At 38.1% G+C, this 27,091-nt stretch overlaps 1 protein-coding gene across 1 annotated transcript in view; it reads left to right on the plus strand.

Moving 5' to 3' along the window:
• The window catches only part of GRM8 (glutamate metabotropic receptor 8), a 317,845-nt gene that overhangs the window by 182,487 nt on the left and 108,267 nt on the right, over positions 1-27,091 (plus strand). The window contains exon 6 of the mRNA XM_042872520.1: positions 22,225-22,425. Within this exon, the coding sequence (XP_042728454.1) occupies positions 22,225-22,425 (201 nt within the window). The remainder of the gene's footprint in view (positions 1-22,224; positions 22,426-27,091) is intronic.

Consider the following 27,091-nt stretch of genomic DNA (forward strand, 5'->3'; position numbering starts at 1 on the left):
TGAAGAGTGGTATTCTGTAGACTGTGTAGCGATCTGAAAGTATTTACCTCAAATACTACTCAGTTATCAATGATTTTCACATTGGTATCAAGAAATATCCTTTTAGATTCAAAAGAGAAATAAGGAGTGAAACTGTGTGCACGGTTTTGCTCATAAAGGATACTAATTTAATGGCAGTAATAGGATCATAGAATCACAGAATTACTCAGGTTGGAAGGGACCTCAAGGATAATCAAGTCCAACCGCAGCCTAACCGTAGTATCCTAACTCTGACAACCTTCTGCTAAATCATATCTCCGAGCACCACATCCAAATGGCTCTTAAACACATCCAAGGATGGTGACTCAACCACCTCCATGGGGAACCTACTCCAATGTTTAACCACCCTTTCTGTAAAGAAGTGTTTCCTAACCTCCAACCTAAACTTACCATGGCACAACTTGAGGCCATTTCCCCTCATCCTGTCACCAGTGAGAAGAGACAAACCCTACTCTCACTGTAAGCACCTTTCAGGTGCTGGAAGAGAGTAATCGGCCGCTTCTTCCCCAGACTAAACAGCCCCAGCTCCCTCAGCCTCTCCTCATAGGGCTGATTTTCCAAGCCCTTCACCAGCCTCATTGCCCTTCTCTGGACCTGCTCCAGTACCTCCACGTCCTTTCTGTACTGAGGTGCCCAAAACTGAACACAGTAGTCGACGTGAGGCCTCATCAATGCTGAGTACAGGGGCAGGATGACTTCCCTAGTCCTGCTCACCACACCATTCCTGATACAAGCCAGGATGCCATTGGTCTTCTTGGTCAGCAGGGCACACTGCTGGCTCATGTTCAGCCAACTGTCCATCGGAACATCAAAGTCCCTTTCTATCAGGCAGCTTTCCAGCCACACCTTCCCAAGCCTGTAGGGTTGTCTGGGGTTGTTGTGACCAAAATGCAGGACTGAACACTTGGCCCTATTGAAACTCATGCCATTAACCTCGGCCCATTGATCCAGTCTGTCCAGGTCCCTCTGCAGTGCCCTTCTCCCTTCTGGCAGATCAACACTTCCTCCCAGCTTGGTGTTGTCTGCAAACTTAGTGAGGGTGCACTCAATCCCCTCATCAAGATCGTCAATGAAGATGTTAAACAGAAGCGACCCCAGTACTGAGCCTTGGGGGACACTGCTCATGACCGGCCGCCAACTAGATCCAACTCCACTGACCACGAATCTTTGGGCCCGGCCATCCGGCCAGTGCTTCACCCAGCGGAGCGTACACCCATTCAGACCGTGGGCAGCCATCTTCTCCACGAGAATATTATGGGGGACAGTGTGAAAGGCCTTACTGAAGTCCAGGTAGGAGGACCACATCGACACCCTGACCCTCATCCACTAAGTGGGTCATCTTGTCATAGAATGAAATCAGGTTTGTCAGACAGGATCTACCATTCGTCTATAATAGGTTATATCTTTCTCACAGAAGTTTCAGTTTAATTAACAGGAATTTTACCAGTAAATAGCAACTAAAATCCAAAGTGAAGCAATTCTTCAGAATTGAAAAAAAAAAAATAAAATGTTCATCTTCCAATGAAACCATGTGGTAACAGCTCCAAATGAGTTGAATTAATATTGCTTTCACAAGTGTAGTATTTATACGAATAAGCAAAATGTAAATTTGTTGAAGTCATTTCCATTGTCCAAGGCAGAGAAGAGTAAAAGCTTAAATGACAAGGTGCAGTCAGATGGCAAATTGTACATCTATCATTTTAGTCTCTGTATTGTCGTTAATGAATTTGATAGAGTTTGCTTAATCATTACATTACAAGGTCTGTTATTTAATCCCTTAGGATTATACCTTCTTAGAGCCTGTTCTCTTTAATGTTTTCATCAATGACTTGGATGCAGGACTTGAAGGATTAAGTGACTTTGTGAAAGACACTAAAGTGGGAGGAGCTCTTGACTCTCTCAAAGGTTGAGAGGCCTTGTAGAAAGATCTCAGGAAATTGAAGAGCTGGACAATCAACTGCATGTTGTATAACAAGAGCAAGTGCTGTATTCTGCACCTGTTACAAGGTGCAGAATATACATAGAGCCTGGGGAACAAGAGGCTGTAGAGCTGCCGTACAGAAGGGGATCTGCGGGTTCTAGTTTATGGCAAATTGAATCTGAGTCAGCAGTGAGTCCTGACAGCCCAAGTGGCCAACTGTACTTTGGGGTGCACCAGGCACTGCACTGGCACTGGGCAAGGGGATGAGTTGTTGGGAAGTTGGTGAATGGTCTGTCTAGAGGGCAAGATATGTGAGGAGTAGGTGAGTCCCTTGGGTTTGTTCACCCCAGAGCAGAGGAGCCTGAGGGGTGGCTTCATGGCAGCTGCAACTCCTCACGGGGAACAGAGGGGCAGCATTGATGGAATGGCATAGAGCCTTGTCAGGGGAGAGTCAGAGTGGTTGTTAGCAAAAGATTCATCAGAAAGGTGGTTGGGCACTGAAACACACTCCTCAGGGAAGTGGTCATAGTACCAAGCCTCCTGGAGTTCAAGGCATTTGGAGTATACTCTTAGGATACATGGTTTGAATTTTCGATAATCCTCTGTGGAGATAGGAGTTGGACTTGAGCCAAGTTCATTGGGGTGGACTCTTTCTGGTGGTGTACAGCAATAGAACAAGGAACAGTGGGCAGAAACCAGAACACAGGAAGTTCCATTCACCAGTTCCATACACAACACGAGGAAGAACTTTGCTGTGACAGTGATGGAGCACTGCAGCAGGCTGCCCACAGAGGTTATGGACTCTCCTTCTCTGGAGATATTCGAGACCTTATGGATGCTTTCCTATACTGTAGGAAACCTGCTGAAGCAAATATATTGGTCTAGATAATCTCAGAACAGGACTTCCAACCCCTATGATTCTGTGATTCTGTGAAGTTGTACAATTTTTATCATACTGGCAAACCAAAGTCTATTGTTGGAGAGTCCTAGTCATTTTCATTGAAACTAGTATTTTAAATAAGTTTAAGACTATGTACAAAGGAATATTCTAATGGAAAAAAAATAGATCTTGTTCACTTGTATTTCGGTTTCAATGGGACAAACAGTAGATTTGTCATGGTTAGTTTTTTCTCTATTCAGATGATGTTCCATCATTTAATTGAAGTGTTTGTATCCTTTAATTTATCCTGTCCCTAGGAGGAAAATTAATCTTCCAGGCACTGAGAAGTAACCTGAGTAACCCTGGAGAGCAGGAAAATTGACACTAACCAGTTGAGACTAGTAGTAATCTCATACTGTGCAGAAGGTCTAAGAGAACAGTCTACAAGGTTAATGTGTTAGTACTTCAACACAATGTCCTAGGAAAAAAAAAAAAAGGAGATAATTAACTCTGCTGGAGCCACAGGCTATCTTGGGTTTCTGCTGTCATTACGATGATAGACTAAACAGACTTTCTCTTTTGAGTGTCTGTGCTCTGATGAATTATAAGGGCTCAAATCAGAACAGTGTTTGTCTATGAACTTAATGCAGTTAAACAGCAGTAGAGCAGAGGGATGTTCCCAAACTTTTCCTTCATGAAGTGTTTGTGTATTCAATTGTGTACTCTCCTGTTAGCAGAAGAGATAACTTTCTTTAATGTGATGCTTTCCTAGCATCAGAAGGACAAACACATTAGATTTACAGTTATTACAATTGTGTACCAGAGCGAGTCTGTCTTGAAATTGTAACAAAAGTTTATATAGAAGAATAAAAAATTCGGGTCCTCAAGATTACAGATCTTTAAGGAGAGTCTAGAACAGAGAGAAATAAAATTCCACTAACAGGGAGAATAGAAATAATTTAAAAAATCCATATCCTGTTTCCTGTCTTAAATACTGCGTTGTTTCAGCAAGAGCTCTCAGTTATGGAATCTTAAAAAAAAAAAAAAAAAAAAAAAAAGAATCTTGTCATTCATTTTATTCATTGTGTATGTGATGTTGCCAAAGGAGATTGTGAGTGGTGTTGAAATTAAATGTTACCAGTATTCTAGTGACATCAGGAATCACCGGGTTCATCTAGTGATAGAATTGATTACTTTTGAGTTAGGAATTGAGAAGAACTCTGACCTGGGTAAGTAGACTTATTTCAGTCCCATGAAGGCAAGGGTGATGGAAAGGCAGTTTTATGCAGTTATGTTACTGGGGAGTTATAGATGGAAACTATGACACACTGATCCTTTTGTCATAGCTCCCATCTATATATTGTCTGTAGGCCTTCAAAGAAGGTCTCCATAGTGCTCCATTACTGGCATGTTTTTCCCATTTATCAGAAGTTTGTTGATAGCATTCAGGGAGACTGTTGCCTGACTAAATAGAATTCCCTGTGCAGTATGTTTTTATATCACTTACACTTTTGTTACCGTTTCACTGAAACCTGACCACTTCTAGAAGTACACCTGCAGTTATCACAAATCATAGTGGGAATATATTTTAAGCGTTCCTATTTAGCTGCTTTTTGTAAATGACTTTGCATGTTCCTGCTGCCCAGAAACTTGGAGAGCCAAGCTGGTTGTTGCCAGCTCCCATGTGAGTGACAAGAAACAATGACTTCAGCTAAAAAGTGGATGAAGTTACTTTTGATTGTAGTAAATGCTTTTCCTGTCCTTTCCATCTCCTGGTGCAAATATTAAGAACAAGACTAATTTTTTCAGGACTCTGCAAGATTTCTGTCTTTCCTTCCCTTACTTCATACACACTTCCACGTTAGAGCCATTTTGTCAGACTGCCCCTCCGCTACCATTCATTGCAAAGCAACAGAACGTAATGGAGTATTGACAGGAATGTTCCACTTCTACTGCCATACCACCAACATCTACCTGTGATGTCATGGGCCAACATGTTAAAGTAAAAGGCATTGCTTTTGGAGCAGCCCTTTTCTAGCTATACTTTCATTTATTTTGAGCAAATATCAAATCAAGCCTTATTTCCATTAAGCTCTGGAAAAAATAATGTGAAATATAGACTGAATTCTTCAGTTCCTTCCTATGCAAAGCTACTTCATTGATTTGTTAGAGATTCCATACAAGATAGCTGATCAAGCTTATAAAATAGTTCCCAATAAGATTGCAGAGTAAAAGTATTGGTCACAGTGTCTGAAGCTGTAATAAAGTGTATATTCCTCCCAGGCAAGAAAAGAGGGAAAAAAAAGTTCAGTATGTATTATTCATTTGGTGTTTGCAAATATGTCATGAGCATTTAATTTTAATCTTCTGAAAGTACTTTTAAGGAGGAATTGCTCTACTATAACAGTGTAGTGCCATTTATATTTTTATATATTTCCATGTCTAAAATAAGATTTTTACAGCAATGGGAAAACGTATAATAAAACCAATTTCACCCTGCATAACCAATTACCAAAATATACAGTTCTAACATTATTTATGTGGAATACATTTTGTTCACTTTTTAATTTTTCCATGAATAATGATATTAGATGTTATTAGACAGTATCTAACAAGGATGAATTAATTGGTTTATTCCCCCCCAGTAAAAAATAAAAAACTGCTACCAATTATTATTGGCCAGATCTTTGCCAATCAGTGTGGGATGGCACATACATAGCCCTCACTAAGATCTGACTTTTTTTCTTCAATGTCCTTCAGTACCTAAAGGGAGTCTACAAACAGGAGGGGAATCAACTCTTTGAAAGGGTAGATAGCTGCGGGACAAGGGGAAATGGTTTTAAGCTGAGGGAGGGGAGATTTAGGTTGGCTGTCAGGGGGAAATTCTTTACAGAGACAGTGGTGCGGAGCTGGAACAGGCTGCCCAGAGAGGTTGTGGATGCCTCATCCCTGAGGTGTTCAAGGCCAGATTGGATGGGGCCCTGGGCAGCCTGGTCTAGTATTAAATGGGGAGGTTGGTGGCCCTGCCTGCAGCAGGGCGGTTGGAGATTCATGATCCTTGAGGGCCCTTCCAACCCTGGCCAATCTGTGATTCTGTGATTCTAACCAAATAATATGTAGATATCAAAAGGGAAAATAAAATTCTGAAAAAATTCTGTTAGTATAAAAGCCAGAGGTGAAGTCCATGTATTACTTAGTTTGGCAAGTCTCTCTTGAAGTCAAAAAATCAAAAAAATTAAATGACAGCATAAGATAACCAGATGCCCCTTTAGATAAATGGTTGCATCCAAAAGACTGTAATGTAGATTCATTATTTAATTTTGGAAAAAATTTTTTTGTTATTGAATTTCTCATGCACAAAACAGGTAACCACTTTATCCTCTTGATTTGCTTTATTTGAAATAAATGAATGAAAAAATAAGAATTTGTCATCGTCCATGGCACTTTCGAAAAATGAACTAGCTTCTCTAGAGGCATTAACTTGTATCTCTGGTTGATGCTACTGATGAAGAGAACTGCAGACTAAAAAATGCATCTTTCCAGTTGTACATAAGAGCAATGAAGATAAAAAGGTGGAAGAGACCACAGATTTATAGTGTGGAACAAGATGCTGGTTTCTCGTTTCTTCTTTATGTTTTGCCTTGTTTGTGTGGTCATAATTATACACTGATTACAGCTAGAAAAAGTCTCTGTTCTTCTCCATCCTGAATAGCAATTACTGCATTGCTGTGTTTCAGTACCATCCCTTTCTTTTTCTCTTTTTGAACATTATCAGATCTGTTTTAGATTTTAATAAGCATTTGGGAAAAAGAAATTTAAAAATAGTGTTTAGATTTTTTACAGTGATGATCATATTGTAAATTACATATTGGCTATTATATATTACTAAGTAATTTAGTTTAACAAAGGATGCATATCTGTAAGATTGGAGAATGTTAAAATGAGAGGCAGACTACAGCTTCTCTGAGTTATATGACTTAGCTTGTGTATGAATTTCTGTATCTTCAGGTGCTCTCACTTCAATTAAATGAAAATAGAGAATGTCAGAGCGAGTCTACTGAAAGGAAAGAATCAGTGTACTGTAACAGAAAATAGTGCAGTTTGTCTTAAAGTAAAATTCTTGTCATTACTCCTCTGACATTCCTGTAACACCACAGATTTTGAAGTAAAATTGGAGGGGCTGTATAAATTGACTTCCTTTTGAACTTAGTTTAGCAGATGAGGTCACTGCCAACAGCTGGCTTAAAAATGGTCTTGGCAAAATACATTTTGGCTTTTCTTTCTGTTTTTTGTCAAAAAACTCCAGCCTCATGGGAAAGAGTGAAAATGACTGGTTATACCATTCTGACAGTAAACAATACAGTACTAACAATAAAATGCACCCAACTTGGCAACATTAAGTGTATTTTAATTCTGTATGTCATGTGTCCTTAAAGATGGAGACATTTAACACAAGATCAAATCTACAGGTATTTTCCATGCAAGTCATTTTCTTTTTGCCTTGACCTGTTCTTAATTATCCAGGAACTCAGAAAGAAATCAACGAAAGACCTGTTTGGATAGCAAGAAGCCTGAGAAGTCTCATCTGAGACAAGATGAGGCGGGGAAATAGTTCATCTAGGATTCCCCCAGTGCCTCTTCCCAAACGAGCTTCATGTGGATTGTTGAGGATTGGCACATGCTCATTTGCAAGAGCACATGCGTTTGTACATACGCATATGCACATATACACTTGAGACTGTTAAACTGCATTTACTTAAATGTCTTTTTTGTGCATCTGAATTGGATCATGTGACAGTTCAGGTTGGAAGGCCTCTAGTCCATCCTTCTTCTCAAAGTAGGGTCAGATTTAGGCTGCATCCACACGGCGCTGGGCTAAAGCCAGTCAGGTCTTGAAAATCTCCAAGCATAGAGTCATACAATCCTTAGGATTGGAAGGGACCTCTGAAGGACATCTAGTCCCAACTCTTCTGCAGTAAACAGGGACACTACAGCTAGATCAGATTGCTCAGGGCAATCAGGGCTTTATCCGGCCTTGCCTTGAAAATCTCCAGGAATGAGGTATCAACTACATCACTTGGCAACCTATTCCAGTGCCTCAACACTCTCACTGTAAAAGATTTTTACTCTCTTTGAGCTTGAAGCCATTTCCCCTTGCTCTATCGTAGCAGACTCTGCTAAAGAGTCTGTCCCCTTCTTTCCTTTAGCTCTCCTTTAGATACTGAAAGGCCACAGTCAGGTCACCTTGGAGCCTTTTCTCTAGGCTGAACAGCCCCAGCACTCGTAGCCTGTCCTTGTAGGAGAGGTGTTCCATTCTGTGGATCATTTTTGTGGCCCTCCTCTGGATTTGCTCCAGCAGGTCCATATCTCTCCTGTAATGAGGACTCCACACCTGGACACAGTACTCCAGGTGAGGCCTTGCAAGCACTGAGGAGATGGATCACCTCCCTCACCCTGCTGGCTGTACTTCTTTTGAGTCAGTCCAGGACACAGTTGGCTTTCTGGGCTCTGAGGGCACGTTGCTGGCTCATGTCCAGCTTTCCATCCACCAGCAACCCTGCGGTATTTTTTGTCAGGGCTTTGCTCAATCGTTTCATTCCCTAGCTTGTATTGGTAATGGATGTTGCCTTGACCCAGGTGCAAGACCTTGCACTTGGATTTGTTGAACCTCATGAGGTTCACCTGGGCCCACTGCTCAAGCCTGTCTAGGTCCCTCTGGATGGCATTGTGTCCCTCTGGTGTGACGACCACACCCCACAGCTTGGTGTCACCAGCAAACTTGCTGAGGGGGCACTTGACCCCATTGTTGATGTTACTGATGAAGATATTAAAGAGTATCAGTCCATGACTGACCCCTGGGGGACACCACTTGCCACCAATCTCCATCCAGACATTACGCCATTGACCATCAGTCTCTGGACTTGATCCTGCAGCCAGTTCTCATCCATTGGAGAATCCACCCATCAAAACCATCTTTCCAAATTGGAGAGAAGGATGTTGTAGAGTACCATGTCAAAGGCCTTACTGAAGTCAAGATAGATGACATCAGTGGCTCTGCCCTTGCCAAGTGATGCAGTGACACCATCATAGAAGGCCACTAGATTGGTCAGTAGGATTTTCCCTTGGTGAAGCCATGCTTGTTCTCCTGTATCACCCGTCCTTGCCTTCCTTGTGCCTTAGCAATGCTTCTAGGAGGAAGGCACAGTGGTGAGACTGATAGCTGGATAGAGAGACTGCATGTCATCTCTTGGGAGGCTGTTCTGCTGCCTGACCATTATCATAGGAAAAATGGTTCTTCTGATCTAAATTTCTCATTTCAATTTATGCCAATTATTTCTTGTCCTCGCACCATGCACCATTGTGTAGAACATGGGCCCATCTCCTTGTAGGCACTGGGAGCTGCTCCTCAGCGAGGTCAACACTGAAGCTGTATGTTCTCAAGGCTGGACAAAGCCATCCCCCAGCCTCTCCTCACAGGGCAAGGTCTCAAGCCTTCTAGATCTCTTTTTTTTCTTTCTGCCAAGTCTTCTCCAGATTGTTGATGTATTTCTTACATAGAGGGACTTAAAATGTGTTTATATGTCTAATGGACTGGTGAAACACTGAAATGATTTTAAGGATTTGTCTTCAGTCTATAAGCTAAAGTTTATGATACAAGTTATGAAAATAAGAAGAAATGAAATGGCTTTGGTAACATGAGATCAAACTGTGCTTGGCAAATTGTAACATGAACTGCACATGATTGTGACATTTTATGGAGGAGTTTTGATTTCTTCAAAAACGGTACCTACAATTGTAAAATGTAAGGAAGTAGGTGGGAGCAGTGCAGTTTTGTTCAAGATCAGGGGAAAAATCATTTTTTACCAGTTTTAGGTTACTGTAATAGGCTTATGATATTGTGATGGCTATGAGTAGTGGTATTCTCTTTCAGCACAGGAATCAGAATTTCTACAAAGCTCTCTCCTTTCTCATTTTACTTCAGAGAGCCAGAGAACAATCAAACAGATGCTCACTGTCTTGCGATTAGAGTGATGGGTATAATATACTGAAGATGTACTTTTTTGGATGTGTATTGTCAATATTAACTGGAAAAAAATGAAGCTTCAGAATCAGAATACTGTTATAACATTGTGAATACAGTGAATTGCAAATCTGAAGACTCATGCTCATAACAAATAACAATAGGGGTTTTGCTGATGGAAGTATGTGAAGTGTGACAATTTGAGTACATTCCATTAAGAAAAAGGTGATGCTTAGACAGTAGTTAATATGTTTATTATGTTATAATTAGTGGTGTTTTAGCCTCTAAGGAGGCAAGTAGAGCAAATTGATACTCTGTATCTGAAATGGTTCGCAGTATGTACCAGGGAACTTCAAGACTGTGATTGTCAGTTTTGCCCTGGTGAGGACAGGATATGTGTAACTGTAAGAGTGCTGGAGCAAAACCCCTAATGTCCCTAATTTAACAGTGAAGCCTATCAGTTCTAATTAGTTCGTGATTAAAGAACTAGCAATGGGAGTGTAGTGTTGGCAGGTAAAGTGTCTTCCTGTTGTAGCCTGAAATCCCCTTCCAGAAGCCAATTTCGTATGTGCCATTCATGGCATCAAGCAGTCCATTAACTAGTTGCTTACTTCTAATTTATGGTGCTTTTATTTTTAGCAGGACCTGAAAAACATCATTAATTAGAACGATGAGTAAATTACAGATTTCAAATGCAGATTTTCACCTATTCCTTTCCTTTCCTTTTGATTGAGTTTAAAAAATTATGAATTATGAGTTAGAAAACCCCTAACTCTTGACAGCGAAAAGGCTTTCATTAGGTGAGACTACTAAATGCTAGACCCCTAAAACTGTGTGAGATACATCCTACCCTAAGCAACCAGTGGCAAAGGAACACCAAAAATTACCTGGTAATTGCTGTGAAATTATTACATTGGAGCATTTAGTTGAAGTGGACATCTACCATGCGTTGCAAATATATATTTAAATTTTCTACATACTCAAGCTATCAAATATTTATTTCAGAAATGGCCCTGACAGAATGTTACTACCCCTTGGCTTGGAAACTTCATGCCACACCATCACACATAGTCCTTATTTGATGCAGGAGCAGATCATTCAGCTCAGGTTTCCAGTAATCATAGGAGAGACTCCTACATAAAGCCCTGTCCATTAACTGAGCTGAGAAAGTCTTAGATTCCTGTGGAAGGATTAGTAACAAGTATTAATGGGTGATGAAAATAGAATAATAACATCTCAAACTGATAGTCTTTCTTTGTTAAATAACTGACTATGAACTCTTTGCAGCCTGCATTAGTTTGCTTTTGTGGAATTTCTCATCAAACTGAAGGAAAACTCTTGAACTAACTCCAGTCAATAGTCATTAAAATAAGTAGTTCATATGTTACAATTTTTTGGGCCAAATCTCGTAACTTAATTCTTTTTTTTTTTTTTTTTTTTTTTTTTTTTTTCCCCCTGAAAAGACTCCTATCAAATAACCATAAATACTTAAGAAATCTGTGTGCTTGGATGCCTCTGTTTTTACTTCCAGCAAATGGTTTCCAATTACAAGAAAGGCCATTCCCTACCAAGGTCTCAATCAAGTTTGTAACTAAAAATAATAATCCTGAGGACAAAAGTCCCTAGAGTTTCTAGTCTGAAGCTTAAACTTAAAAGCTCTCACAGTCAATAAGCAGAGGAAAAATTTTTATACGTACGGTTGCTATGCACCTAAGGTCTTCTGAGATTAAATACTGACAGACAATGAATAAATTCAGTTGCTTGTACAGAAGCTTTTCTGAACCTGATAGCCATTGCTGTAGGCTTTGTAGTTATACACTGAAGTCTGCATTAGAAGTTCTCACATCCTTTGGGGTTTTAGAGTGATATCATTTATTTCCAGATATGTGCATTGACTAGTACACCAGCAATTGCTTCCCCATAGTTTGAAATTCTCATGGATAATCTATGTTAGAAAATGTAGGCTCTTTCTGCATGCTCACCTCCAGATCTGAAATGATGGTTTTATTTTTTTTAAAACTAGAGAAATTTAGCAAAATATTTTGTTGACTGGTCATACTAAACCTCACTGGTATACTGACCCTATTTTGAAAGATAAATAAATTCATAATTTCTCCAAAATGTTAGATTTTTGCTTAGTAGGTTGTAAATGCCTGAAGGAATTTCCTAGGCTACCAAAGTGTATGACTTAGTTGCTGAGAAGTTATCAAATGAAAAGGATATAAAACAATGGCAAATTTTTATAGACTTTATAGAGGTAGGATGAGGACTGAAAAATGGTTCCACAAATGCTTCCAATAACAAATGTTATTGTGTTCTTTTAATTGTTGTTATTAGTGAAAACACTTATATTTATGGGTAAAGAAATTCAAAGTAGAGTCAAAAAGTTTGAGCTGACTTTGAGACTTAAGATCTGAATAACATTTAAAATGTATCTTTGATCAAGTAGTTCTTAGATCTCTGCATTAGCAAATAACAAGCAAGTTTTCTCCTTCATCTTCCTGTTACTCTGTTCAGAAAGGTCAAATGAAAAGGTTGACCTGCTTTAATTATGACAAACACTTCTTTTTATGATCTAAGTTAATGGATTTTTTCCTGTACAATTTTGATTTGATCAAAAACCAAGCAAATAAGATTTCTCATTTACAGATGCAACTGATAACTTTTGTGGCTGAATTTTTTTTTGTATATTTTTTGTATATATATATATTTTTTTGGTAGAATTTATGGAATGGTAGTTAGCTCATGGTTTTACATTTGCAGCTGATTGTGTAAATATCTAGGAAACCTGCAAAATTGTGGAATTATAATGGTTTGATTTGGAAGGATCTGTTAAATATTATCTACTCCAACCCTTCTTCTGTGGTCAGGGTCCTCTTTCACTATGTCAGGTTGCCTAAAGCCCCATCTAAACTGACTTCGAACACCTCCAGTAATGAGTCATCCACAGCTTCTCTAGGCAACCTGTTCCAGTGTCACTCCAGATTAATCATGACAAATTTCTCCCTTATATACATTGAACGAATGAATCATAGAATCATAGAATCATAGAATCACCAAGGTTGGAAAAGACCTAAAAGATCATCCAGTCCAATTGTTCACCTATTTCCAATAGCTCCCACTAAACCATGTCCCTCAACACAACATCCAGCCTTTCCTTGAACACCCCCAGGCTCGGTGATTCCACCACCTCCCTGGGCAGTCCATTCCAGTGCCTGACCACCCTTTCTGAAAAGTAATACTTCCTCATGTCCAGCCTGAATCTCCCCTGCCGTAGCTTGAAGCCATTCCCCCTGGTCCTATCACTAATGACACGAGAGAAGAGGCCGACACCCAGCTCACTACAACCTCCCTTCAGGAAGTTATAGAGAGCAATGAGGTCTCCCCTGAGCCTCCTCTTCTCCAGGCTGACCATTCCCAGCTCCTTCAGCCTCTCCTCATATGGCCTGTGTTCCAGACCCCTCACCAGCTTTGTTGCCCTCCTTTGAACACGTTCCAGGGCCTCAATGTCTTTCTTGCAGTGAGGGGCCCAAAACTGGGCACAGTACTCGAGGTGCGGCCTCACTAGTGCTGAATATAGGGGAACAAATGACAAATAGTTTTGCTAAATTTGACAGTGGTTTACTCTCCAGGCATAAAATCTGGGGAAAATCTAATAGGACGTACTATAAAGTCAGATGTATTAATTTCTCAATACTGGAATTCTCTTTTTTATTCAAACTCCTGCAGTGTTTTTTTTCCCTGTATTACTGGAAAAGGTATGTGCTCTTATGTTGTCAGATGTATTGCAGTCAGAACCAGTACAAATGAATGGAGGTCTGCCAGACCACAATTTTTTGGAGGGCAAATATCTTCTTCCAATAGCATTGATAATTCTCTGCCTGCAGTTTAAAAGCTGCAGTCTGTTGATAATACAGACATTGAACTTTTTGAAATGTTATATGTAGCTTTGAGTTTTGTCCACACTAAATCATATATTCCAACACAGGCAGTTCCATTAATACTTAGTACTGATATACCTGAAATAGAGATTATTTATCCCACTGTATTTTTGGTGCATCTTTTGATTAACATGTGAGGCACGGCTCTTACCTAGATTTATGGAAACCACATCCAACAATGTCTAATCATTATGTGATTGCTGTCAGTGCTTCTTAGTGAAATATACACATCAAAGCAAATCTCGGATCAACAAGACAGTATTTTACACAGTATTGCCACTGTCAGATGTAGTAAACTAAAATCTTAAATGTTTGAGAGTTCTGAATGTCTGCACTCTCCAACTTTTTATACAGTGTTTCAAGGAACTACAACTAAGCAAAAACACTAAGTAAAAAAGGGAAAGTTTTTCACTGTGGTAAGAATATTCAAATTATTGTTAGAGACTCAGTGCAGAGAAGTGAGCAATGCAGCTTCATTTTGTTGTTTGAAAACATTCTTGTGAACTTCACACAGCTCTAAGAACAAAAAGTACCCACTCACGAAAAACAAAACAAAAAACAATGTGACCAGAATTATAGTTTATTTCAACTTGGGTATATAAAGGGCTACTCTAAAAGTAATGATGTCAGAGCCAGATGCCGGTGGTATGGCAGTAGAAGTTGAACCTTCCTGCCAATTGTATTCCATTGTATGTTGTTGCTGTGTGACAGATGGCAGCAGAGGAGCAATCTGAAAAAATGGCATCTGACGTGGAAGTGTGTGTGAAGCAAAGGCGTGGCATTAAATTCCTCCTTGTGGCAAAAATTGCACCCACTGACATTCATCAATGTTTTCTGAATGTTTACGGAGACCAAACACTGGCTGTGAACACAGTGAGGTGGTGATGTGTTTCAGCAACACTGACAATGAAGTGATAGCCAAGCCACATTCTGGATAGCCATGCACAACTGTCACACCACAAAATGAAGAGTGTCTCAGTCAGCTCAAATGTGTGAATTGTTGGATTATGACCAGGGAACTGCCTACAGAGCTGAATATTGGCTTCAGTGCGCTGAAAACAATGGTTACAGTGTTGCAATATTGCAAAGTTTGAGCTAGGTGAGTCCCATGAAGGCTCAATTGAGAACATAAAGAACTCTGTATGCAAGTTTGTGAGGATCTGTTGAACCAATATGACTGAAGATGGCAGTTTGCTGGGTCACATCATTACTGGTGACAAGACTTAGTGTCACGCTATGAGCTGGAGTCAAAACAGCAGTCCACAGAGTGGTGACAAGTCAGTTCCCCATTGAAGAAAAAGTTCAAGATGCTGCCCTCTGTGGATAAAACTGTGCACTGTCTTTTGGGATAGGAAAGGGTTCTGTTTCTCCTGCAACCTGGACAGACCAACAACTCTGACTGCTACACTGCCAGTTTTGGGTGGACTGTCCTACAACACCCACTGTATAGTATGGATTTGATGCCTTCTGACTTCCATTTGTTTGAGCTGATGAAAGATGGGCCATATGGGCAATATTTTACTAGCAACAATGCTGTCATAGCAACTGTGAAACAGTGGGTCAACTCTGCTGATGCAAATTTTTATGAGTGCGGCATTCAGGCTCTTGCTGATCACTGGTGAAAATGAACCATGATAATGGTGGTGACTGTGTTGAAAAATAGCATTTTGTAGCTGAGAATTTGCTCTATTAAGTATTGTTCTTGTGCTCTTTGTATCTGTTGTTCCCATGGACATAAATAGGAGGCATTACTTTTGGAGTGACCTACATAGGATTGTGCACTATTTGTGTTTTGCTGAAACAAATTTTTGATTTACTGCAAAGGTTAGGAAAAACATTATGGTGTTATCCATGAAAAATGTCTATGTTCAGGAAAAGTATTTTTCTTTTAAGTGCTCCATTTAAAAAAACAGGCTAAGAAAAAGATGTAGTTTCTCATTTAAAGTGAAGTTAAAGGGAAAGTTAATGGAACATACTGACTTACTTGAAATATTTTTTTGCTATTTTCTGTTTACAGTGTGCTTGAAAATTGTGAGCCCTCTTCTGGGTAGGAACTATTTTAAAATCTCCACATTCACCGAGGTAGGGAGTGGAAAACTGGTTTTCATTTTCCCTTTCAGACCTTTGCCAATTGGTCCTTCCATATATATTTTTGAATATTTAATTTTGGTGAATTGGCTTGAACCATAACCTTTCAAAAATTACATCAGCAACCAGTTCACAGTATCTCATCTATCAGTCGTTGAAGAATAGAGTCAAACTTTTTCATTTCACTATTATTGCTTTTACATTCTCAAATTCTTGTTTGGAATGGCTGAGAAAATAGATACAATCCTTAACTTGCTCTCTAAATTGCTTTCTAAACTGACATTGTACTATTGCAGAAGAGCCACAGATTTTTTGAGGCTCTCTGCAGACTAACAATGCACAAATCAAGCATCACTGTTACCATGTGGCTACTAGAAAGCTCAACTCCTCCACCATAATAGTACATCATCCCCTTGAATTTCAGTAACTGGAGATGATGATCTCTATTGCGTTATTTGTTCTGGGAGATCAAACTGTCTGTTGTGTGTGAGGAAAGCCACTGAATAATCAGGGAAGACTGCAGTGGTAGCAACATGCACTCCTTGTGCTTCCTGCTGAGACTGTAAAATGGCTTAGAGTTATAGATGACAACTTTCTAAGGAAAAACTAATGCTACAAAGATGGGTTCTTACAAACCCTGACAAGTAGAGAACTATCATGACTGAGCTAAGGACTGCCTGTGATTTAGCTGTGATTATGATTGGCATGCAGGGAAAGATCAATCTCAACACAGTAATATTTATCTTTGATATTGTTTGCTTCCAAGTGTAGCTTAACTAAAACTGTTTTGTGAGCCAAATAAAGGAGGCAAAATGTAAAAAATGTGCATTATAACTGTGAACTGACAAAATGTTACTAGCTATCCAACATCCAGACTTGTAAACAGATGAGTCTGAAAAACGTAATAAGAAGTTGCACAGATGCACCAACTGGCTTTACACAGTAATTACTCTTGAGCATATAACAAATGCCAGTAAAGGGAAGCTAATAGAATATGTGGTTCACTGGTAAGCATTTTGTGTATTATCATTTTCACTAATCATTTTTATTTTCACTTTCTGCTCCCAACATTACTCGTCCTCCCACTATTAGTCCAGAGAGTGGTAATCACAACAGTCCCTAGAAAAGCATATTTCTTGCTTAGCTCACATGAGAGGGGACAGGACAAAAGAACGGATGGCACTGTGGAAGGGCAGGAGGAATACAAACTCTTGGAAAGGGATTTTTTCCTTTTGGTGGTGAATTCATAATTAGGAGATTCCAACCATTCTGCAGCAGAATTTCTGTCACTGTAAAGCCAGTTATTCACATTATTCTGTTCTAACTGAAGGGTAAGACATACAAGCCTTGTGTTGTTTTGTGTCTTTTTTTTTATTTTTTATTTTTTTTAAATTTCTGGATAAATGATGATTTTTCCAGAAATTACCAACCCTAAGAGTAAGGTCCATAAGTCAAGTAATAACAAACATCACAATAAATGGATTAAAACAGTGTAAATGGAAATCTGCTGTTGCAATTTTCTCAAATGAGCTTTTCAAGCAGAAGTCTATAAATAATAGTGCAAAAAGATCAAAAGTATTACATTAAAATTGTCAGGTTAGTGAAATAAATGATGTAGCCCTACCAGATGATAGCGACAAAGTAATTTCCATTTCAACTAAAAGAAACAGGCATTCTTTATAACTTAGATGTGAGAGTTTTCAGAGTGCTGGCTGCATGTTTTCTGAGCTGTTAATATTGATTTTTTATAAGCTTTGAAGTATCAGTACCGAAAACAGTGAAAGAGTGCTTGCAGAGAGCCAATTTTTGAACTGAACATGAAAGGTAGCTGGCCGATTGTGCTCCAGTCAGTCTTAAACAAAACAAAGATAAAAATGATAACAAAGGAGATTAATTAAAAAACAGCATGGACACCAGTAAGCACTAAAAAATCAAAATAGATATTTTTAGGTTGATTAATAAAAGTGATAGTTCTTGTATACAATTCCATGAACACTGAGCGTTGATTTTGAGTAACAATATAAAATGTTAGAAATCAAGATGGTTCAAATGAAAGTAGTTGAAAAATGAATTGTTGACAGATTTCAAAAAGGAATATTTCCTTCAGTTGGTTAATGATTAGGGAAGAAAGACACCTCCTTGAAACATCCAATTTCCCAAGTGGGGCTCTAGTTACGTGTCTTGTCTTTTTTGTCTCTGACTGCACTCCTTTTCTAAGCTTAGAACCTGAAATTATTATGATTACTCTGTCATATGTTTTACTTCCCAGGATTAGGATCCTATTCTCTTGTAAACTGCATCCCCATACCACAGATTTTAGTACTAGTGGTGGTAATGGTGATGAGGAGATGGTTGGACTGGATGATCTTATAGGTCGTTTCCAACCTTGTGATTCCATGATTCTATGATTCTATGATTTCTGTTATCCTAACTGGACCCCCCCTCCTGTGTCTCAAGCTGTCCAGTACGTGAAACCTTTCTTAGGGGGCTTCAAGTCAGGAGTATAGAACCAGTTGTTTTATGCTATGTTTTTAATTTTAAACTATGGTCTTCAAGTAGCATAAATTAAAATTTTAGCTATGTATAAAGGGTGTAGTTTTGAAAACATAAAAGTAGATATGCGAGTTAATGAAGGTTGCAATTTTATACAAATTGTTTCAATAATACAAACTGGAAACCAAAAGATTGGTAAGACAAAATAAGTAATATTGATGAGAAATATAAAGCAAACTGGGAATTTCTAGAACCACTGCAGTTAAAAATCAAATTAATTAACTAAATTTCCCTATATCACAAACTGTGATAATTTGTATATCCAATTTTGCCTTATCTGTAATTGTTTTTTATTTATTCATAAGACAATAAGAAATAAGAAATCTGCTCTGTGCTCTTCCTGTTGCCACTGGCATTTGCAAAAGAATTTCATCTGCATGTGCTTAAGATCAATATTAAAAAGCCAGTCTTAAACATAGGTGAATTGTATAGCACTTATCTCCCAGCAGATTAGTCACTTGTTGGTGAGATCAACAACTTAAGTTTTGGTTGCTTTATATCCCACAGGTGATTCCACCCCCCAAGTATGAATTCATTGTTTTAGCTCTATTACATTAATCTTTATTTATTTATTATGTGGTGTAATTAAATTTTTAATTAAGATACAATTTCTTGTTGTAAATAAAATTGTTGTGTTCCCTGAAGTATCTTGATTCCCTATTCATGCATGGGGAATTGGTGATGTCAGTGCTGCTTCTTCCCTCGTAAACTTATCTACCTAATCTACATCTCACCTTATGTTCATTATCTTTCCCTGCTATAGCCAAGTTCCACCATTCTGAGCAGCAAATGATTATTCATGCTGTACAGGAACTACCAGGAGCAAAGGGGGAAATGATTACAAATTATAGCAACAGTACCAGCTAACATAGTCTGGCTTGTCACTCCTGCTCGGGAAATACAAGAGTATCTGTGGCAACATTCTCCAGGCTCTTCTGGGATCATTGATGATCTCACTGCAGGATTTCTGAAATAGATTTCAAATAAAGACCGCCAGGAGCAGTTGACATTTCTCCTGGGCTAGTGATGCCTCATTTCTCCTAGCTCTTCTCCAGCTTAAGATGATAACACTAATACACTTAGCTATGGATGTTATCCATTGGTCAGGGAAAGTCTCAACATCTCGCTGTAATTCCCCACAAGCCTGCACTTTTCAACAGTTGGATTGGAGGACCTGCTAGAAAATATCATGTTATATTTACTTGAATTTCCTTCGTATGGAAATCAGAGCACAGAGGAATGGTGTCAGGACAGTTCTTGTCTCAGTTCTTGGCACTGTGTCAGAAGGTATTAAGTTCCTGAGTTCAAGAGTTGTAATCATCTTCCCTAACAATGCAGCCTCAGTAATTCCTTTTGGAGTAAAAACTGTGAGATTAGAAATTGAAGTGATCATAAAAAGGCATTAAGGAATTTTGTTAATGAGATGTCTGGTTACACTCTTTCAAGTTGTCCTTGTGTTCGTGTGTGTACGTGTAAGCATGCTTTGTAGAGCTCATATGTAATGTAATCAGATATAGCAGATGCTTAAGCTGATGAGTTCTGTTCATCTTTATAAGTTTTGGAAACAGAAAATGAAGAGAGACTTCAAAAAGAAATAGCACATACTTCACTTTGTTGATTTTGGTTTGTTTTGTGTGTGTGCTTTTTTTATTAAATTATTTCTTTGTTGTTGAAAGCAGAGACTTCTATTGCCTTTTCAGATTGCTAGATTTGAAACTGATAATTCTGTGATGTTGCTCATCCCCTCATAATTAGGGAAACGCATTCAGTGGTAATATATTCATTTTTAATCTGTAATTTATATGATAAATTAGTTTTTGAGAAATTAGTTCCTGTAATTTATACGATAAATTATTTCTGAAGAGTAAAGGTGAAATGTTATACTGTAGAGTAAGTTTATATAAATCCTGTGTATGCTTAAACTACAGTGAAATGCAAGGGACTGTATTACTCTTTTTTTTTTTCATGAATTTTTACCACTTAGCACAACGTATTTGCAGAAATATTTGCAGCGTTCATGACTTTATGACTTAGCACTTATTGCAGAAGATAATTTCTTTCTGTCTTTCACCAGCCCTCCACCTTTCAACATACATCTTCTTCTGTCTGATGTGTGAGGGGAATTGTATTTGGCTTGGAAACAAAAAGAGGTGTATCTCCTTCAAACATATTCTGTCCTGGCCATCCCGCTTAGAGGATGAGGAAACTCTTGGGAACACATGTGGGTTATTGACTGCTGTGTGCCTGCAGCAGTTCTGTAAGCCCTGCCCTTCACTTCTTGTCTGGTAGTCTTAACCAGGCAGGAACAATTAAGGGAGGGATCCTGAGCTGTGCCTGTCAATTACTGTTGAAAGCTAGTTTGCAAATGAAGTAATTTAATAGAGTTGCAATCTCATTGAGCCATGTTTTTATACCCTGTCATGTCTAAGCAGTGTGTTTTAAGTGCAAATTTCAGTATGTGCAAGGAAATGTTCTTCTGTTTGCTTGGTTTCTGTAACATCACGCAATTTACTAATTAACATACATCACACAATTTACTAATTATCATAGAATCATAGAATCATAGAATCACCAAGGTTGGAAAAGACCTAAAAGATCATCCAGTCCAACCGTTCTCCTATTCCCAATAGCTCCCACTAAACCATGTCCCTCAACATATTTACTTGTCCCTCAACATAATTACTTGCCAATCATTAGATAGTGTGCCTTGTAAAATGTCAATTGAGTAATTTGTGGTAAGTTACAAAGTTATATGCTTTCCTCTCATAGTCAGTTATGGGCAGTGCAAGAAATAAGGAAATTTTGTTTTCTTTTCTTTTTTTAACTGTCTCATGAGGAGAAATAACCTTGGTTTTAATTTTGTGTTTACTGAGTCAATGGAAGCTTGGCTGTAGACATCAGCAGAGTAGACTTCAAGCCAAAATCTGCAGAGAACATTTTCTCATTGTAAAAGAAAATGTTAAGCCTTAGAAATCAATGGCTGAATTCACGTATAGGGCATGCTGGTTGTTTGCCTAAAATATAATTTTCCTGGACTTTATTTTTAACTTTTCCACTTGGTGCTATCACTGCTGAACATAAAAGGTATGTCTGGATTTGCACATATATGATTAATGTGGGCAGTCCCTGCAGAATCATAATCTCATAATGTATTGATTTTCTCTGTATACCCACTGTAGGAAAAATATTCCTGTAGGAAACAGCAGACAGTACGTAGCCCTCAATGTGAAACATAATTTACTAATAAATACAGGGAAAAGTCTCAGAATAAGCACTTTTCAGTGTGGAGACAGATGGCCACATCACTTTGTGAACGTTCGGCTTTTTTTTCCCTGACATGCTTAAATAATCTTTATCAAGCAGTAGACATAGATAAAAATCGAGGTAGCCTTAAATTTATCTAAAATAGAATGACAAGCTACTGTAGAAGTGTCCTATAACTAACTACAACCAGCTATTGAATGAAAGTCAGTAAGCTGTGGAGCAGATTTCTACTGGATTGTAGAAATACATATACATATATATTTCTTGTAATGAAATGCTCTGTCCTCTTTCCTAACCCAGGACTCAACATAACGTTTATATACTTGGCACAACATACAAGGATTAGAGGCAGAACCAGATGGTCATACTTTAACTTGTCTTGTTTATTTAGGTGATGGATAGCAGACTCCTGACTTTACCTATTTGTCTGACCATGATCATTTATGTTCTACTGTGGATTTCTGCACACACTTGGACACAAATAGAAGTAAACACTCTTTTTCTCTTTATTCCTCAGGCTTAGAAAGAATTGCAAGAGATTCAGCCTATGAGCAAGAAGGAAAAGTTCAGTTTGTAATTGATGCAGTATATTCCATGGCCTATGCACTACATAACATGCACAAAGATCTCTGTCCTGGATATATTGGTCTGTGTCCAAGGATGAGCACAATTGATGGTAAAGAACTACTTACCTATATCCGAGCAGTAAACTTTAATGGTAAGTTATATGTACTCTTTTTTTTTTTTTTTTTCTACCTTCTTGTTCTTTAAATGTTTCAGAAGTGTTTTCTTCTATATATAGGATACTTTAAGGCACAGTGGAAAACACAAGATTAGAAGCAGTTCTCATTCAGTCAGAACTGTGAGTTTTTCCACCTGCTTTGAAACCCCAAGTGTATTTTTCAACTTAACATTAAGCTGCTCCCACAGGATGCAGATGTTAAAAATAAGAATCTGTCAATCAAAATATTTCAGTGAAAAGCTGCTATTATAGAAACAAGTTGAGGACTCATGCAGTCCTATTGACAGATTAAAATCCTTAGATGGAGGTTACTCATGTGTTTACAAGAGAATGAATTGAAAATATACCCTTTTGAAAATTGCATTCTTTTGAAATTACTGTTAACAATTTCGTTACATAATTGAATGGTGGAATTTTCTTTCAGCTTGTGTGTTTAAATCTCAATTAAAGGACTTATGGAATTTACAGCTTCTTTTCCTTATCATTGTTTTCCACTCAGTGATGTAATCATTTTTAACACAACTGCAATATGCATTTTTAAACAACAGTACATAATATTCTGTGCAGCTGGGATTTGCTGCTGGAGAAATACAGTTACTGTTTCCCATGCTGTCAACAGTAGCAACCAATAAAGAGCAGGCTTAATTTATGAATATAGAATTGAAAAGGGTAGAACATACTTGATGGTGAAATGAAGTTTTTGAAAACTTAAATTGTTTCGTGAATTTCATAGCTGTTGTAAGCTATATTTCCCATTATTTTACAAGGAAATTGAACAATGTTCTTTGCTGTGTTTTCCTTTTCTTTCTATTCTTTTTCCCCTATGTGGCAGGTAATTCACATGCTAGCAATGCCTTATAACTATAGAGAGAAGCACTGTCTATCACAATTCACTCCTGTGACCTCAGCTGCCAGCCTTTTGAAAAAAGCACAAGGTCATTTTGAATTTAGCTTCCAAGTGGAAGCAATTTTTTGCTCTAGGTAATGTACCAGACCATTTGGTTTATATGAATATTGGCTGTAGTTCACAGTTTGTTTCGTCTTTTAAATTTTTCTTCTTCTGCAACATTCATAAAAGGGGAATCCCTGTCTCCAGGAATACAGGAGAAAGATGGAAGGAGTTAAAATGATTCTTTAAAGGATGATTTTAAAGAAAACTTGGAACAAAATATGTAGCTAACAAATGGGAATGTTGCTGGGATGACAGAGGTAGGCAACATATTGTAAGGTCTGCAGTGATAATTATCTACATTTCTAACACATATGCTTTTGAGTCTGTGTTATTAAAGTGTAAAGAAAGCTATCAATTTTCATTTGGTTAGCATGAAATATTAGCATAAAAAGATAAGGTGTACACACTATATAAAACCTTTTCCTCCCTACAGATTGTTGTGCTTCATCAATAACTGTCTTGATTTCACTGGCTGACTATTGAAACAACAAGGGGAGATGAAAGGGTTGGATTGAGCATTCTGAACACTAATATAAAAGGATGCTTTTGAAGTAGCAGTCTTTCAGTATCTAAAGGGGGGCTATAAGAAAGAAGGGGATGGACTCCTTAGTAGGGTCTGTTGCAATAGGACAACGGGATATGGTTTCAGACTAAAAAGAGTGGATATTTAGACTGAATTTAAGGATTTTTTTTTTTTTATGATAAGGGTAGTGAAGCACTGGAACATGTTGTGCAGGGAGGTGGTGGATGCCTCATCACTGGAGAGACTCAAGGTTGGGCTGATGAGGCTTTGAGCAACCTAATCTGGCTGTGGATTTATTGCAGGGAAATTGGACTGCTTGACATTTAAGAGTCCCTTCCAATTCAAATGCTTCTGTGATTTACTGAAAGAGGGAAGAAGAAATAAATGAAATACTTATGTCATTTTAAATTTCTGTCTTGTGGGGAGCATAAAATTTTCTCTGTGTTAGGCTAGTCCATGTTATGTACTAGTGTACCAATTTTTTGTGTATATCACATGATCCAGTACTTCCCTTTTTGAGGTCATGAACTGGGAGGCATTATCAAAAGACAGTCTTTGATCCTGTGCCTTTTCCTATAAAGCTTAAGTTCCTGCTCCTCAGAAAAGCACTGTAGCTGTGTCTGACTTGGTTTGCAGAGATGAATAGGTACACGGGTTGCTAGACCTCATGTAGTGGGATATGATTGTGGTGCTGCATGTTAATTTTGACATGAGTTCCAGGTTCAAATCATCAATAATGTAGTAGTCTAAAAGTGAGCAGATACATGAAAGGGAAGCCCTGGCTTTGAAAGCCATTCAAGGTAACATTTTTCTGCCCTAGTAATAAAAGGATCACAGCATTGCTGAAGTTGGCAGGAACCTCTGGTGATCTCCTGCTTAGATCTGGTTCAGCTGGCTCAGGTTGCTCAGGACCACAATCTGTCAGGTTTTAAATATATCCAAGTGTGGAAAATGCTGCAAAATTTTCTCTGAGCAATTATTTTCAATGTTTGATCATCTTCACAGTAAAAAGTTCTTTTCTTATGCTTAAACAGTATTACCTCTGTTTTAGAATTAAACTGCTGTGCTTTAGGGTTATAATAATCCTTCTTAACCAATATAGTAATGAGTGGGTGCAACTGCAATTGATATGTTCCTACGTTTAAGTCAGTGGGTTTCATATCACAGATTGTGACCTGTGTTATGAAGGACACCTTTCTGTCTTATGGAGAGGCTTTGCAAGGGGAGGAAAACATGCGTATCTCTGGTTATTGGAGTTATTGCTCTGATTTTGATTGCAAGCAACTGCTTTGAAATGTCTTGATTTTTATTTACTCTGTTTATTCTTATTTACAAAAGATAAAGAAGATTTACTCTCCTGAAGGATTTACTCTCCTGAGTCTGTGTAATATTCCATGATACCTTCATGACTAAAGAGTGGTAATAACCACCAGTGCAACCAGCATACTGATATAACTGATATGACATTTGCTTCTGCTTGGATATTCTTCTGCCAGTTCTATGTTAAGTACACAAAATATTCAACTGTTCAGCAGTTGAAAGGAATGGAATTTTATTTTCACTTGAAATTACTGCTGAATGGAGTCTCCTATCTTACTATTGCCTTTGTTTCTCTTAAAACAACTATCAAAGCATGTGTATAAACAATTGATTTTCATTTACAGTGGGCATTTTAATTATTAATCTCAATTCATAGAGGAAGAAGAAATGACTACTGTGTAATTTTGCAGCCTATTTCAGTGTGTGTAGAAATTATAAGTACATTGTACAAAGACTCATGTTTACAAGCCAGTGCACTGAGGCATGGTCAACTTAGATCACTGTGTTCTTAGTGGTCATTTCCCGCTATTTGTTCAAAGAATACATAGAGATATCAGAATTTTCATGTTCCTTCTTATCTTGTTTCTCTCTGGCAACAAATGAATATCTTGTCACTCAATGGCATCCTTTTAAATAGAGGCACCATATTTGAAAGATCTTCCCTGCTAGTTTTTGTATTTAAACAGCATGAGATGTTTATATGAAATTGGTGTTTAATGTTTAAAATTACCTAAAGCAAATATGTTTTTTGTAAATTAGGTTTATAAGTAGTAAATTGTCATGGTTTAATTGTGTCATGACTCAGTAGATCTCCTTTCATATTTCTACTGTGTTCTTACTGTGATTTCATTTCTCTGCCTACAAATAAGCACAGGTTTTCTAAGAGTTTTTACCCTAGCATGTGTTGAGGTTTTTTTAATGAGAAATGCTCATCTTTTATCAGTAATGAGACCTGCATTCATAGTGGCTGGAGGTGTTTCAAAGTGTGTTGCTCTTTTGTTGCTGTTCTATTCATTTGTTATTGTTGGTGGTGATTTTTAATTAAAAGATTTATTGTGCTTTTTCTTGGATAGGAATAAACCACAGAGTGACAAGATTGATCAGTGTCAGCCTTCCTTGTTGTCCCACTTCAGATGATCAGAATTCATGGTTGAATTCCAAAACAGAAGTCAATACTCATATATATTGTACATTAAGCATTTCTTACAGAAGAAAACTCTTTTGTTCTAGATAGAACGATTTGTAGTGAATATATGGTGCCATGTAGCTGTTTTATGCCTATCTTTAGGCATATATTTTTATTTACGTTAATACACTGTAACAAGTTCAAGGAAAAATACTTAGTAAATGTCACGCACTAAACCACAGTATATTTACATCCATTATGAGTCTTTCACTAAACTTGAAAGTAAGGGCAAAACTTGACCTGTATTTTCATACAGGCAAGCAGGCATCTGTCTAACTGTCTGCCTATCTACCCATCTATCTATCTATCTATCTATCTATCTATCTATCTATCTATCTATCTGTCTACATTGATGGTCTACATATCTTGCTCTGGCATCTTTCCTGGTGAGGAGCTAGAAGGGAGCAGAGAACAAGTGAAAACAGGTGAAAGCCTCTACTGGCAGTACCTAGATCAATGTCCATTTCTGCCAGAGTTCACTGCAGCATCACTTCCCCCTTCTGGTGAAAAGGAGACGGTAAGTAAATCCCAATTCTGATTGTAGCCTTTCCTTTAGTCTTCTCTGGGACTATGTAAAATAACTGTGTTTCTTGCTGGGATTTTGTGACAAATTTACAGTGGTACTGGGCCACACTGACCAGAGATGTTACAGAGTCTCAAT

The sequence above is a fragment of the Lagopus leucura genome, unplaced genomic scaffold (genome assembly GCF_019238085.1).
Source record: "Lagopus leucura isolate 7727_CA_CO unplaced genomic scaffold, USGS_WTPT01 Super-Scaffold_100008, whole genome shotgun sequence".
NCBI classification, from domain to species: Eukaryota; Metazoa; Chordata; class Aves; order Galliformes; family Phasianidae; genus Lagopus; species Lagopus leucura.